The 14,856-nt window shown below is 44.5% G+C and overlaps 1 protein-coding gene across 1 annotated transcript in view; it reads right to left on the minus strand.

The window, feature by feature from the left end:
* Window positions 1-14,856, minus strand: part of cadps2 (Ca++-dependent secretion activator 2) — a 159,033-nt gene that overhangs the window by 10,345 nt on the left and 133,832 nt on the right. Inside the window, 1 exon segment of the mRNA XM_080760671.1 lies at window positions 3,990-4,097. Within this exon segment, the coding sequence (XP_080616797.1) occupies window positions 3,990-4,097 (108 nt within the window).

Below are 14,856 nucleotides of genomic sequence, written 5' to 3' on the forward strand. Positions count from 1 at the left end.
TCTGAAGTTTCCTTTGGGGTTTGGAAGCCTTTTGAGCTACAATGAAAACAGGCAAAACAGTGAAAACAGTGACATCTGCTGGCAAATCCCATTGACATATATGGGATTTGCAGGCTCTTACATCACAAACTGCCGGCAAATCAGAGGCCTGTTTGAGCCAGAAAACCCCAGATCACAGAAAATCTACTGAATGTTAAAAGTTCATGTTTTTTGGGTGCAATTGAGATTAGAAAACCTAAAAAAAAATAAGAACAATTCCAAAACCTTTTTTTTAATGTCACAATCCCTTTAAGATGAATCAAGATGACAGAGCAGCAGCAGCAGCAGCAGCAGCAGCAGCAGCACAGAGAGAGAGAGACAGGAGGGCAGAAGAACTCATCTTCTGCAGCAGCCTGCAGAGTGAGCAGCCAAAACGGGAGCTTTAAATAAGTGAGCATGTTAGTGATCGCCTGTTGAGTGAGTTGGCGCTATACTTGGAGTGGTCTATAGAGCGCCGCAGTCCCGCCCCCTTTCATGACGACGAGAGACCCATGAAGACGATTACGCCGCGGACAAAGCCAACACACACACAAAACCAGCCTTAAGGATCGGGAGGCCCCATTCATTACGTCATAATTTTAATAATTATTAATTATAAAAAAAATAAAAAAATAAACTTTTTTTTGTCAGTGTGTATTATCGGACTTCAAAGCATGAACAGCATACACAGCCAAGTAGAAAATAGACCAAAGCAGCTTGCTTGATTAAACGATGTTTTACTTTAACCCATTCTGAACGGGAACCCATTTTGGTGTTGGCATCATGTTATGCTTTAGCTATTGAAAAATAGCAGATCTACAAGCTCGTAGCGCGCCACTCGGTGGCGAGCTACGAGCTTGTAGGTCTGCTATTTTTGAAGAATCGAAGAACGACTGACATTTTTAGAATCTGATCTCAGGTCAGAATGGGTTAATCAGACCAGTGTGTGTCCAGTGGAAACCTCGTATGAATCTGATCTCAGGTCAGAATGGGTTAAGGTATAACTGGAAGGCAGCATATAGGCAATCGCAACTCTCAGCGCTGCTAGTGCAGTGAGTGCACACACCTGGGAAGTGGGAACAGTTAGAACCAAACAACACAGGTCAACGTGACATGACAGGTGGAGTACCTGCAGTGATTATTAGCTGCTGCCAACTAGTGGTAAGTGGACGTATACAGGATGAGGCTGAATAATTGACAAGGCTGATTGGAAGGCTGCGATGCAATGCAATATTACTACTACCTTACTACTACTACTACTACTTACTATTTATTTTTTACAAAAAAAAAAACGGGCTCGAGGCCCGTTTCAATTGAAACGATTGAAACATATATAAGGCCGCCACTGCCTATATGAACAGGTGACCTTCCCACCCATCTACCCACTCAGCCACTGCCGCCAAACACATGCATTATACTAACAAACGTATACAAAAGAGAGGGAATTAGATGGCACGCAAAAGAAAAGCATCAAATAAATAAAGAAATGGTGCATTTACTGCGCAGCAATTCTTTATCCAGAGCACTTTACAACATGCATTAACATTCACACATTCACACACCCGACAATGGAGAAAACCATGCAAGGCGCCATGGGCTCCTCATAGGGAGCGGTTAGGGGTTCAGTGTCTTGCTCAAGGACACTTTGACACTTAACCCGCAGCGGGTTTCGGCACCCATGCGACCGCACTATATACCTCCTGATATAGGCCTGTCACTATTATCACCGTACATAATAATAATAATAACTGCAATTATTTGAGAAAAATCCCAATTATTATTTGCATAATCATTGTGGACACCGCAGATCGTTGAGTCATATCGCGTAGCAAAGACTCGCAATAATGCAATGCATTTTGAGCTTGTAAATCTGATAATTCCACCTAATACATAGCTCTAAAGTGGCTTTTACAACATACCGACATAGCACAGCGTAAGAGAACATGCCACAATAAGAAAATAACTGAATGTGTTTACGCCATTTTGCGCGCCGAGTTTCATGTTAGTGGTGATTCCCCCCCCCGCGCTCAATATTGGCTATTTCTCCCCCGACAAGGCCACAAAGACTGGTACAATGGATAAAGGAGATCACCCAAGGCTTTGTTGCGGGACCAATGGTATCCTCTGTGTGGCCCGCTCAGCTGTGAGATATTGTGAGGTATTTGTCGTCAAGGACCCATTAGCGAGGCAAGGCTACGAAAGGGGGTCAAAACACTTTCACACGCATTCGTCAAATCTCAAAGCGCCCACACGGAGGACACGGTGCCACTGCCCAGTAACCCTCTACCTCTACCCGCACCAGGATTAATTAATACGTTAAAGTCGGTTCGGCTCTGTAGAGCCTACAATGTGACGTCATTTGAGGTTCGGGGGGGGTACCGTCCTAAAGTCGTCTCTTCGGTGCTACTGAAAATTTCTGACGAGCCGAAATCATTTCGGCACTACAGTGCCGAAACAGCGGTAAAATAGGAGTATGAATCGGAACTAGTACTACCACTGTGTGTGTTTTGTCGCATCCGCTTCCGGTCTCGCGATCGGCGACGAGAATAGGCTGACCGTGACCATTGCGTCGGCGGCTGTATGTGCCGTGGAATAAAACCTCGTTTTGACCAGAAATGCCATCTGAGACAAGGAATTGGAGATAAAGGCGATGGAAAGAAACAGATAAGAGTTGGCAACGGGTGCGGGCGCAGTTCAAGATGGCGCGTCCCATTGCTGTTGACAAAATCACCTAGCAACTAGTGATGCGGCCTGTTGCCCGAGGGGGGGGGGGAGGGGGGCAGACGGGTCAAGGTTCTCTCTCCCTCTCCTATTCTCTCGACCATGCAGGCTACCAAAGTCCCAAGGACACAAGTCTAGACTGTGCCTTTTAGTGTTCTCTCTCTCTCTCTCTCCGTCATTTCATTGTTTTGAACATTGTAAAACTCAAAAGAAAAAGATCTGTTGATCATTTCATTAATAAGCAGCCTATTATTTAGCGGGCTATACTGTTGACTTGACTGTATAGCCTACTACTACAATATGACTTGGAAACAAATTTTAATGGCATTGAACATGAACTTGGATTTCACACCAGCAATGCTTCCGTCCATAGCGTGAGTATAGGTCTAAGAACAATCGGATTTTTGTCGGTCAAAGTAAAAGTAAGTAAATCTTACCACAGGTCGAAAACAGGTCGTAATATCACACGTTTTCATCATGTTGGTGATTTGCCAATGGATAGAATCATGTGAATAACGTAGCAAAGAAATTGTCTGCAGTATTATTCTAGTCGTCATTTCTAAAATGCCGGCTGTGTGTAAAATCAACCAAAATGTCCAGGGGGTAAATTGAGCCAATCTTGCCACACTAATTGAAAGCCCTGCGCCCGTTTATATACGTTCGCCTTTGTTCGCCTTCTCCTACCAAACCACTCCGTTTTGCACACATCTCTCTCATGCACAACACCTACTGCATGACTGTCCAGACATAACGCACTATGCTGCATCCATGCAACTGTCACTCATATAACTACTGTAGAGTTTATTTTCCCCGATCGACTCTAGGCCGGGACCGGGAAGGAATATAACCGGTGCGTTCACAAACGCTGGAAGAAAAGAAAATCAGTATAAAAGCCCATCTCGTCCAATGTCGTCCTTCAATGGCGGTCTGTGATCATTAATGAATTAAAGTCGTCCAATGTTGTCCTTGGCACAGTGTACCCACCCATCCATTCAACAAGCAGATTTTCGGCAACAGACGCTTTCCAACACTTACGGCCGCTGACGTCGGTGCGGTGGAGACTGGAGAGCTAATATCTCTTTTACCCCGACTCAATTACCATTTACCACAACAACTATCTTTCTGCAAAAACCATGACATGTGTACCCTTGATGTGTGCCTTTGATGCTCCTCTCATTCCCCTTCCTCAACCCTTCATAACCCAGAATGCCCTTCTTCTTCGACCCCCAGGAAAGAATCAATATACTCACATCAAACACCTTCTCCGTGCAGACCTCGTCGTTGACCCTGTCTCTCAGGATGTCCTGGTTCTGTCGGATGAACGTGATGTAGGAGTCGGCCAGGTCCATGCCGGGTTTCTGCGGGAATAACCAATCGCGCAGAGGGGGGGGGGGGGGGGGGGATAATATGAGATTCAGGTTTGGATGTCAATCATATTCCTGGGTTTTTTCCCCGACATGGGAACGATTCTACAAAATTAATGTCTTCTATTTTTTTTCTTCTGTTTTCTGAAAATCCTACGTTTCTATATCAGTGGTTCTCAAACATTTTCATGTCAAGGCCCCCGAAAATTACCCCCCCCATCTGAAAATATGTTGTTCCAGGGACCCCCTCCCAGAAGCAAATATTTGAGTTAAAAACGTTGGCTCTTAAAGAATATATATTCAAAGATTTGCGCTACATTTTCCACGATTTTTCAAGCGCTATACCTGCGCTACAAGCTTGTAGATCTGCTATTATTCAATAGCTATAAATATTGAGGCAGATGCAAAACACTAATCAACATTCCCAGAAGGATTTGAGTCGTCTGGTTGTAGGTAAAACAATACAATAACTTGCAAACTTGGTTTAAACCAGGGGTATATAGGCAACCTTATTTTTGAGGGGCGCTAGCCCCTCCTATGTCCAGCTTTGAGTGTTTGTGTAAGCACAAACATTGTGTAAATAGCAAACATTGAAGACAAAAGTGAGGTTGCAAATTGTGATTGGCCAGAATGAGATGATGTATGATGATGATAAGAGCGCCCCTCCCTTCACACGGGTGTGATATTTTAAACGTGTATAGTCAATAAAATGTATATCTGTATGCAAATTACACCCAGCACATCATTCTACAGTCAACTCTGACCGGCGGGGAGGGAGTCTGGGAGATATGGGGGGGCTATTGCTCTGAGTCTAACAATCATTAGCATGTCCTAATGATGGTTGTTTGAATCAAAATCTGTTGGAAATATTACATTTCGATGTGTGTTTGTGTCATCGGTGTTGATGTTCATGTGGCAGTATAAAGAAAATAAAAAATGGCATTTCATGTCAAAAAGGCTGCCGACCCCTGGGTTAGAGGTTATGATGGCTTTGTTCCAGTGTGAGTCAACCTATAGACTGCTAATGGTATGATGTGTGCTTTGTACGTTACACCTACAGTATGCCATGCGTTCCGCCGCTGCAGGTTTCCAACAGAATTTGAGAACTGTATAAGAAAATAAGCTCCTGTACCAAACAAAGGCTTATGCAATCATTTTCACAGCTCAACACACTTTAAAAAAAATGTTTGAACCACACAGGAAATGCACATAATGTCAAATGAATTTACAATAAATACATACAAAACTTCAACATTCATATCATGGTTGAGAAGGGATATGAACGGTTGTCAAACTCCCTTAGGTTTACGTTAAACACAGACCTTATATTTTGTATACATAAATCTAAAACGCCGTGGTAAATATACGCAGTGGCAAGGGGTCGGGGACAGACCAGCACAAACCACCTGTCAAATCACTTGAATGTGATTAAAACAGGAGAATAAGAAGGTAAAAAGTTAAAAACCCCACGTAAAAACATCAGCTCCCTGTGAAACGTGATTAAAACTGATAAACAATGTGTTTTGAAAACTTAAAAAAAAGGTAATTATTGACGTCCCGACCATTCAGGCTATACCAAGTATAAACTGTGCCTTTTAGAGCTCTCTCTCTCTCTCTCTCTCTCTCTCTCTCTACTTCCAGTCCAGACAGCCTTTGTGTTTAGTGAGATTCACAGAATAACCCATTCTGACCTGAGATCAGATTCTAAAAAATGTCTGTTTGAAAATGACAGTTTTCAGAAAAAGCTATGTTTCTATGTCAGTCGTTCTTCGATTTTTCAAAAATAGCAGACCTACAAGTTCGTAGCGGGCCACTCGGTGGCGCGCTATGAGCTTGTAGATCTGCTATTTTTCCAAAGCTATAAAGCATAGCATAATGCTAACACCAAAAGGGGTTTCGAACCCAAAATGGGATAAGGGGAAAAGGACACTCTGCATGACTTTGTTTATACCGCAATAACAAGGTTCCAGCGCCAACTTCTCCTCTGTGGGCCTAATATATATTATATATATAAAAATAAAACTCATCTCGCTGAAATATAAACTAGAAATGGCGCCGCATTACCGGAGCAAAACATTTAGTGAAAATGTCAAAGCAATCGTCTCGCTATGGCGCGGCGAGGCCAGAGGCAGGGAAGTGGGTATAGCCCCCTGGTTCTCCATTCACACTCCCTCGCGTCAGGGGAGATTACAACTGTAATGCTTATTATAATTGCCTTGACATCTTTCACACCCGTTTTCTACAGGCCTTGGACTGGAAAGGGGGGGTGCCTTGACATCCTGCTATAGTGGCGAGCATGGTGCTTTAAAAAAAGAAAAAACGACACTGGAGCGGTTAACCCATTAAAACCAGGAAAGCATCTGTGTCTTTTGAGTGGTGCAACCGGCACTCCAAGGAACAGCAATGTCCGTGGTGTTGTTCACCTATGTGTATGAGCACGAGTATGACTATTAGTACCAGCAGGGGCGCTGTTGTGGTGCCAAACAGAGAGAGAGATAGTGCTGTACTGTTGCCTGCTAATGAGAGAGAGAGAGGAGGGGGGGGGGGGGAGGAGAGAGGAGAGTTGCACCACTCAGTTCACACAGGCGGCCAAATACATTTTGGGGTTTCCGACCAAGTTTGAGCATATACCACTGACATTATGTTTTTCAGAACCCCGTTAGGATTTAGAAAACATTTGTAGAACCGGGCATCGAGTCTGGATGGGTTAAGTGCCACCAGGGAACCTGTACAGTACTATTATATGTTCAGGGAACCCCCGCCCTCAACTCCCTGCCACTGCTGGAGTGGCGTGACTGACTGGCATCGCCGTCAGTCATAAAGTATTAGTTTTTTAGCCTATATTCTCTTAAGAAAGTGTTTTGTTTTGTTTGTTCTTGTAAAGAGACTTTGTGACTTCATTGTTGCTATACTGCATGATGGGAAGAGACAGGGAACGGCTGTCTGAGTGCCGCCATGACGACGACTCTGCGTGGAGCGGGGGGGTGGGGTCTGGTGGCGGGTGATTGACAGGCCTGTCAGAATCCCATAATCTCCTGGGCGGAGACGGAGACGGAGGAAATCTGGCACTTCCTAAAAACCGGAGGGGCTGAGTGACGTGACGCGACGAGATCCTCTGACTGGCGTTCCTTCCACCTGTCGAGGCCTGAGGCCCCATTCTACAAATGCCTTCTATAACTCCTGCAGGGTTTTCCGAAAAAAAACCCTATGTTGCTGTATCAGCGGTGCTCAAAAGGTTTTCATGTCAACGACCCCCAAAAGTATTTATATGGCTGCCGAGCCTAATCTTTAAAAAAAAACAATTGTTTTAACTTTAACTTCTGAAAGAATATATATTCAAAGATTTGTGCCGCATTCTCACCATACAAAAAAATATAGCAGATCTCTACAAGCTCAAAGCACGGCACAAAGTGACGCGCCGCGAGCTTCTATTTTTGAACAGGCGAAGTATGAAATATGAGTCGACGTGATTAAAATCTAAAAAAATGACACAGTATATACGCTTTCCCGGTTGTAATGAATGTAACAACGGGCAGCGTTTGTCACTTTATAGACATCAGGTTCTTCCTCTCTCCGGCCGCCCCTCAAGGCCTCGCCTCATGCACCAATAGTTAATTTTTTTTACTTTCTCCCGTCGTCACACAAGGTGACAAAGCCGCGAGTGACAGGAGGGGGAGGTATACCTGGCTGTGAAGGTGCGGCGGAGCCATGGCACATTTCCAGGCCCCGCAACGGCACGGCATCGCGAAATTGAGTCCTCACACGGAAACAAAAAACGCGTCCGCCTCGCTCGCTCGCCCTCCTCCTCCTCCTCTTGGCAATGCTCTCCGCAGGTCTCTCTATATAAGCCCTGTGGCGTTTGTAGCAAAACACCCATAATCCCATAACCATATATAATGGGTACTATAGTAGCATGTCACCGTTTGACAAACACATTTGAGAGTGTAAAATTAACCGCGGCGGTTCCGGTTTTTTGATAGAAAAGGGGAAGAAAGGTGTGACGGTCGGGTGGTGTGGGTAGGGGTGGGAAGGGTGGGGATGTCCAATGGTAATGACTGGTTAACCCATTTAGGCCTGACGTCAAAAAAACCAATAAACAACTTCTAAATTCTGACAGTTTTCTGTCAGTGGTTCTCAAACATATTCATGTCAAGGACCCCAAATATATAATATGACATTGGCCGCCGACCCCCATCTGAAAATACGTTGTTCCAGAGACCCTCCCAGTAGCAAAGATTTGAGTTAAAAACTCAGCTCTGTAACAATATATATATTCAAAGGTTTCAGGCACACTTTCACGATTTTTCAAAAAATAGCAGACCTACAAGTTCATAGCGCGGCACTCGGTGCCGCGCTATGAGCTTGTAGATCTGCTATTTTTTCAACATAATGCTTAAAAACACCAAAAGTGTTTCCCCACCCAGAATGGGTTAAACAGGGGGGAGAGGATGGAGGGAGGGAGGGGTCGGGGGGATTCCAGGTAATTACACACCGCCAGTGGCCGCGTTTCCTGGCCCTGGATTCAGTTCTCCACACAGGTGCAGGGCCATGGGGCAGGGTTGCCATGTTCGCTTATTTGTAAGCGACTTTTTAAGGCTTGTTTTTTTCTGCGAAGTTGCTTGTAGATATTGTGTAGATGCTTGTTTTTGGACTTATGCTTCCTAATGTTGTTTAAACCAGTGGTTCTCAAACATTTTAATGTCCCCCCCCCCCTCCAATTAACTTTGCCCAAGGATCCCTTTTAACAACACAAAGCTTGTATGCGTGTATTTTCACGCATACAAAAGATTTGTGTTGTTAAAATGTTTCAATTGAACTTTCTTTTGCTGGGGACCCTGTGTGTGTGTGTGTGTGTGTGTGTGTGTGTGTGTGTGTGTGTGCGTGCACCCTAGTGTTCTCATGCAGCCTAGTCGCTTCTTTTGGGCTTGTTTTTGTAGACCTGGTTTCTTATTTCTCTTGCGAAATCTGGCAACACTGGTCCATGGTGTTTGTGCTTGCATGTGCGCAAGTGAGTGTGTGTGTGTGTGTGTGTGTGTGTGTGTGTGCGTGTGTGTGTGCGTGTGTGTGTGTGTGTGTGTGTGTGCGTGTGAGTGTGTGCGTGTGCGTGTGTGTGATTGTGTGTGTGCGCGTGTGAGTGAGTACGGCTTTTAGCAACTTAAACCCTATGTAATTTGTAGTACATCAGTGGGCGAAAGTAACCAACCTTACAAGCTCAGAATGTGTCACGTTTCAACGTGTTGTTGTGAGCCTGTACAATGTTTGAATTCTCATTCTACTGTACTGCCACCGAGATGTGGAATGCCCCGACACCATCCACAAGGTTTTCCTTTTCTAAATCGACCCGAGAAAACATCCATCAGGACTAGACTATAGCGAGGAGAGGTAATTCCCATCGAAAGGAGTTGCCATTCACTGCCACCGTTTTCCCCTTTGTACATATAGCGTGTTTTTTTTGCTATGTGTTGATGAATTGAATACACATAGGTCATAGTCAAGGCCCAAGGAGCATACAGCGCATAACCACATGGATAAGTGGACCCTCTGTGATAGAGCTGTCAGTGTGGCAGCCCATGGAACTCTCTGGAACTCTCTCCCCTGCATGGAGGAGAGTCGCCAGGCACTAACATTGGACTCTTTCAAGTGCACAGTGAAGAGACACTCGTTCACTCAGGCTTTTGGCAAATTAGTCTGTCGATCTTTTGTTAATGTAAACTTAAGCGTCTTTGGTTATTATTAGTACTATTATTATTATTATTATTATTATTATTAGACGACGACAATGGAAACAAGTCCCCAGAACTTTTTTTGTGTTATCCTTGTGTTAGCCTTAAAGGAGCATTCAGTGATTTGGGTGATTTGGAAAAACCCCGGTCCGCCCCGGTAACAAGATGTGCACATGCAACACACTACAGTGGGGGGGGGGACACGCAACAGGCCAACATCACGCACACCAAGGCCCGCCCCCGCTCGATCATGATTGGCGGAAGGCCCCATCTCTATCCTGATTGGATGACGGCTGGGCCACCTATAGCCAAAAAACGAAACCTACGGGGGGTTTTTTTTACCCCAGGGGTTAACTGGGGACAGGGAGGAACTCCTTATATGGTCAGCACACTCTACAGTAGGGAGGATTATCACAACAAAACCAAAAAAATAAGTGATATTTGAATTAAGTGAAATCACGTCCATTTACATTTCTGACTAATACAAGTCAATCAATCAATACAAAATGTCGGCCTGTCAGAAACAGTTACTGTGTGGGGTCCCCGGGACATCCAGACCGCCAGGAACACGCCCAGGGGGCCGGCCCTGTTCCGACAAGCCTTCCCGCGCCAGAAACGGTCAGGAAATGATAGCGTTATACTGTGTTGCAGCGTTCCGTGCTCGGACACAGGGTCAGACACAGGGACACACATTGCTCCATAATGGAGCGGAGGCACCGCTCAAAAACAGGTACCAGTGTTTATCCCGTCTCTCAGTCAGAGGTGTGTGTGTGTGTGTGTGTGTGTGTGTGTGTGTGTGTATTGTACGCGTGTTGTGTGTGTGTGTCTGTGTGTGTGTGTGTGTGTTTGTGTGTGTGTATAGTTTCAATGTACAGATTATAGATTATTTTTTGACATTCTACAGTTCAGACTGATGATAGGTTCTTGGTTTACCTATGATCCCGGATGACTATTATAATACATTTGATTTGATGTATTATTACCTCGTGTTGTAATTGCTTACTGTAAATCAGCTCTGGATTAAGAGCAGTCTGCTAAATGCCTAAATAGTAAATTGTGTTTAACCCATTCTGGGCGGGCACTATGTTATGCTTTAGCTATTGGAAAATTAGCAGATCTACAAGCTCATAGCGCGCCACCGAGTGGCGCGCTACGAGCTTGTAGGTCTGCTATTTATGAAAAATCGAAGAACGACTGACTCAGAAAACTGTCAGGATTTTTAGAATCTGATCTCAGGTCAGAATGGGTTAATGTGTTGTGTTGCGTATGTACTGTATATATGTATATACAGTACGTGTTGTCTGCAACCGGTCATGACTGAGGACGCTGAACATATCCACGAGGTAAGAGAGGAAGTGATCTTCACCTGCCGTGACAAGGAGTCAAAAGAGTCGTCTAGTGAACACCTGAAAACCTCCTCCTCATCCTCCTCCTCCTCCTCCTCCTCCCTCCTCCTCCTCCTCGTTATCCCACCTGGAATAGAGGCTTAGGAGCTTTGGGTTCCCTCCACACAAAAGCGCAAGGTACGGGTTACATTATAATTTCAGGTGAATGGCGGGAGGAGGGGCAGGACCTCTTAAACTGGGAACCAGTGTGAATGGTGGCACTAGACCAGAGTGGTGTTTGCTGTGTCAAGAAACTCACAGAGAAGGTGGCGGTGGGGTCAATTAGGGGGGGGGGTTGGGGAGATTGTTGAGGGGGAAGTGGACGACCGGGGTCATCATAAGAAAGTATAGGAAGTGAGGGCAGGTGAGGTATATCTGTGCTATGGCATGTCCGAGCTCAGTCTAGTGTGTGTGCGCGTGCATGCGTGTGTGTGTTGAGGAAGCTTTCCAAACAAAAAGAAATACCGACGCGTTAGTGAAAGCCATTAAACAGCGTCGGCTCATTGTTTTTTTTTATATTTGGCAGCTTGGGTCATGTCCACAGGCTGCAGGTGGTTATGGTGATTATGGGGTTGTCCAAAGGGTTAAAGGCAAAGCAGCTTGCATAACATATTGTTCATCTCCTCCATTATAGGTGTAATATTCTGGGACTCTAAATAACCACACTCAAACTTGACTCTCAAAGCAGAACTGAACACACACAGCACACTCAGAGGCTACAACAGGCTGCAGGGGATCTTTCTAATCAGCACAGGTGGAAATAATGTTCTCAATCAGTGGCATGCTCTTTTACCTAGAAGACACTCTTACAATAGGCAAGTCGATCTATTTGAAGGAGAAGGTGCTTTTTCTTAACCTGACGCTGCCAGATGGGGGCGGTATTGGGCATGTTCCCCAACACAGCTTCCATCTGGGATTTCTCAGGGAGTTCAGCTAACGCCAATCCGTTCCGTACCGAACCGATCAGCGTGAGCTAAGGGCGGGATATGTGCGAAACCGGATGTGAAGCTATATATAGACACGTCAATATGATTGGTTGTGTTTGCACGCCCACACGGTGATAGACAGACGGTCCCATCCAATCATCTACCAAGTATCTTGAAAAAAAGGGAACAGCCCCGTCATCGAATTTGCTTCCGCGATCCCAGATCCCAATAAGCATGTGAAACAAATTTGTGTATAGCAAGCTTCTTGGATCTGGCAGCGTCAGGTTAGCTTTTTCTCTGCCCATAATTCTTCTCCGGTGTTGGTGATATGGCAGACTATAGTAGTGTATGACTAATGTTGACTGTGAATACATTAACGTGTTAATGTGTTGTTTACATTCTGTACATTCTGGAATTTGTTTCGATTCGAGCACTGAGACACGTTGTTGTTGTTGTTGTGTGTGTGGCATCAGAACTACTATATCATATAGTAGTAGTTCTGATTCATAACAAGGGCACAAATACTTATTCATATCTTATATAACTAAGTGTGTTGCCTTGACTCCATACTCCTGCTTGTCACTTAAGTCATTCTGACCTGAGATCAGATTCATACGAGGTTTCCACTGGACACACAACTGGTCTGATGAACCCATTCTGACCTGAGATCAGATTCTAAAAATGTCAGTCGTTCTTCGATTTTTCAAAAATAGCAGACCTACAAGCTCGTAGAGCGCCACTCGGTGGCGCGCTATGAGCTTGTAGATCTGCTATTTTTCAATAGCTAAAGCATAACATGATGCTAAACACCAAAATGGGTTCCCGGTCAGAATGGGTTAAGTCATTACGGGCCTGAGTTAAAAACATTCACTTTGAAAGAATATATATATTCAAAGACTTGCGCCACATTTTCACGGATTTTCAAAAATAGCAGACCTATACAAGCTCGTAGCGCGCCATGAGCTTGTAGATCTGCTATTTTACAATAGCAGTTCCGGTGATCAGCCTGTAGATATGCAATTTAGTAATTTAGCAACGCTCTAAAAGTGCTCTCCTGGTTTTAATGGGTTAACCCATTTTGGGCGGGAACCCCTTTTGGTGTTTTAACTAAGCATTGTGTTATACTTTAGCTATAGAAAAATAGCAGATCTACAAGCTCATAGCACGCCACTGCGAGCTTGTAGGTCTGCTATTTTTGAAAAAAATCGTGAAAATGCGGCACAAATCTTTCAATATATATTCTTTCAGATATATTCTTATTTATTTCGACGTCGGGCCTACATGGGTTAGTTAAAAGGTATCAATTTCTATAATGACTTCTGGTGGAATTATTAACACGTCTTGATTGAATATGCGGCTCCGGCTGAAGGACATATGTGGAGCTGACCTCTCCGCATCCGTCTGTATACAGTATCTACTGTAAGTGAACACTTATAAACCCTCAGCCTTGGGGGCTCATCTAGAGCTGCTGTGTGGAGAACGTGTGAGGTCACTTATGCTGCTAGAGATGAACCCAGTCCATTGTTTCCTTCCCGTAATACCCATAACCGACCTGCAAGTTGCCGGAAAGTGGGCCATTTGTAACATGTTACAAATGGCCCACTTTTGCAAGTTGTTCTTTGGCATTGCTTACAGACCAGAATGAACGTGCATTCCGTCTAAACACGACGCAAACTAACGAAGAACATAAGCATGAGGACATCCATGTGGATTTTTATTCACCAACATCAAAGATACTTGGGCCGTTATACCGTTTCTGCTAACGACATGAATGCTGCCTGTAAAACTGCTAATTGTTCTCGTTTGTGGACGACTCGGCGCTCCTGATCTCGGGCGAGAACGAGATGCAAGTCGAGGAGGCGCTCAGTTCCGAACTCACCATAAATCTGCACATGGCTTACCGATAACGAACTCTCACTACACCTTAGCAAAACAGAATCTATTCTTTTCGGATGATCGGATCCAAACATTCCCTCAGTAAAGTCAAAGTCAATTATTTCAAGGTAATAGTTGATGACATAGTGTATATATATATATAGTAATCTCCAGCAAAGAAGAGATTGTTTGGGCTGAATTCTTTACAACAGACTGTCAGGGGAAAGCTTGGCAACAAAGGTGACTTTTGATATAACAACACAAAAAATGAGAATCTTCTCATTTTTTGGCATCCATTGTTAGGTATATGATTGATGACCACGGAAATGGTCTAAACGTGTGAAAAACATATTTAATAATTTCACTACACCATACACACACCACACCTACAGTAAGTGCATTTCGCTAGTCTTACTCTAAACTGCATGGCTCCGCGGGTAGAAGACAGAGTTAAACAATTGAAAAGGTGCTTGACCTTCAAAATTGTATAAATGCAACCTGGCCCTCGATGCCCTCATTGCTCGCATACCTGACTAGCTACAGTACCTCAAAAAACACACCCACACCCACAGCCACAATACTATAGAGTGAGCGATGCGGTACAAAATCATCACAAATGACATCCGAACTATAGGATGGATGCCGATCACCCAAGGACAACGCTCGTAGTTTCCGAGTTATGAGGCTTTGAGACTTGAGGTAAATGTGTGCAAACAAAGACCCTGGTGCGGGGGCTGACGGACCAATGTTAAAAGCAGATTTTCAGGCCTAACCGCCTCATACATGGTGTGTGTGTGTGTGTGTGTGTGTGTGTATATAACGTCCCATAGGCGGGGGGGTACTG

This window comes from Protomyctophum bolini (assembly GCF_963924005.1).
Source record: "Protomyctophum bolini genome assembly, chromosome: 4".
Classification (NCBI taxonomy): Eukaryota; Metazoa; Chordata; class Actinopteri; order Myctophiformes; family Myctophidae; genus Protomyctophum; species Protomyctophum bolini.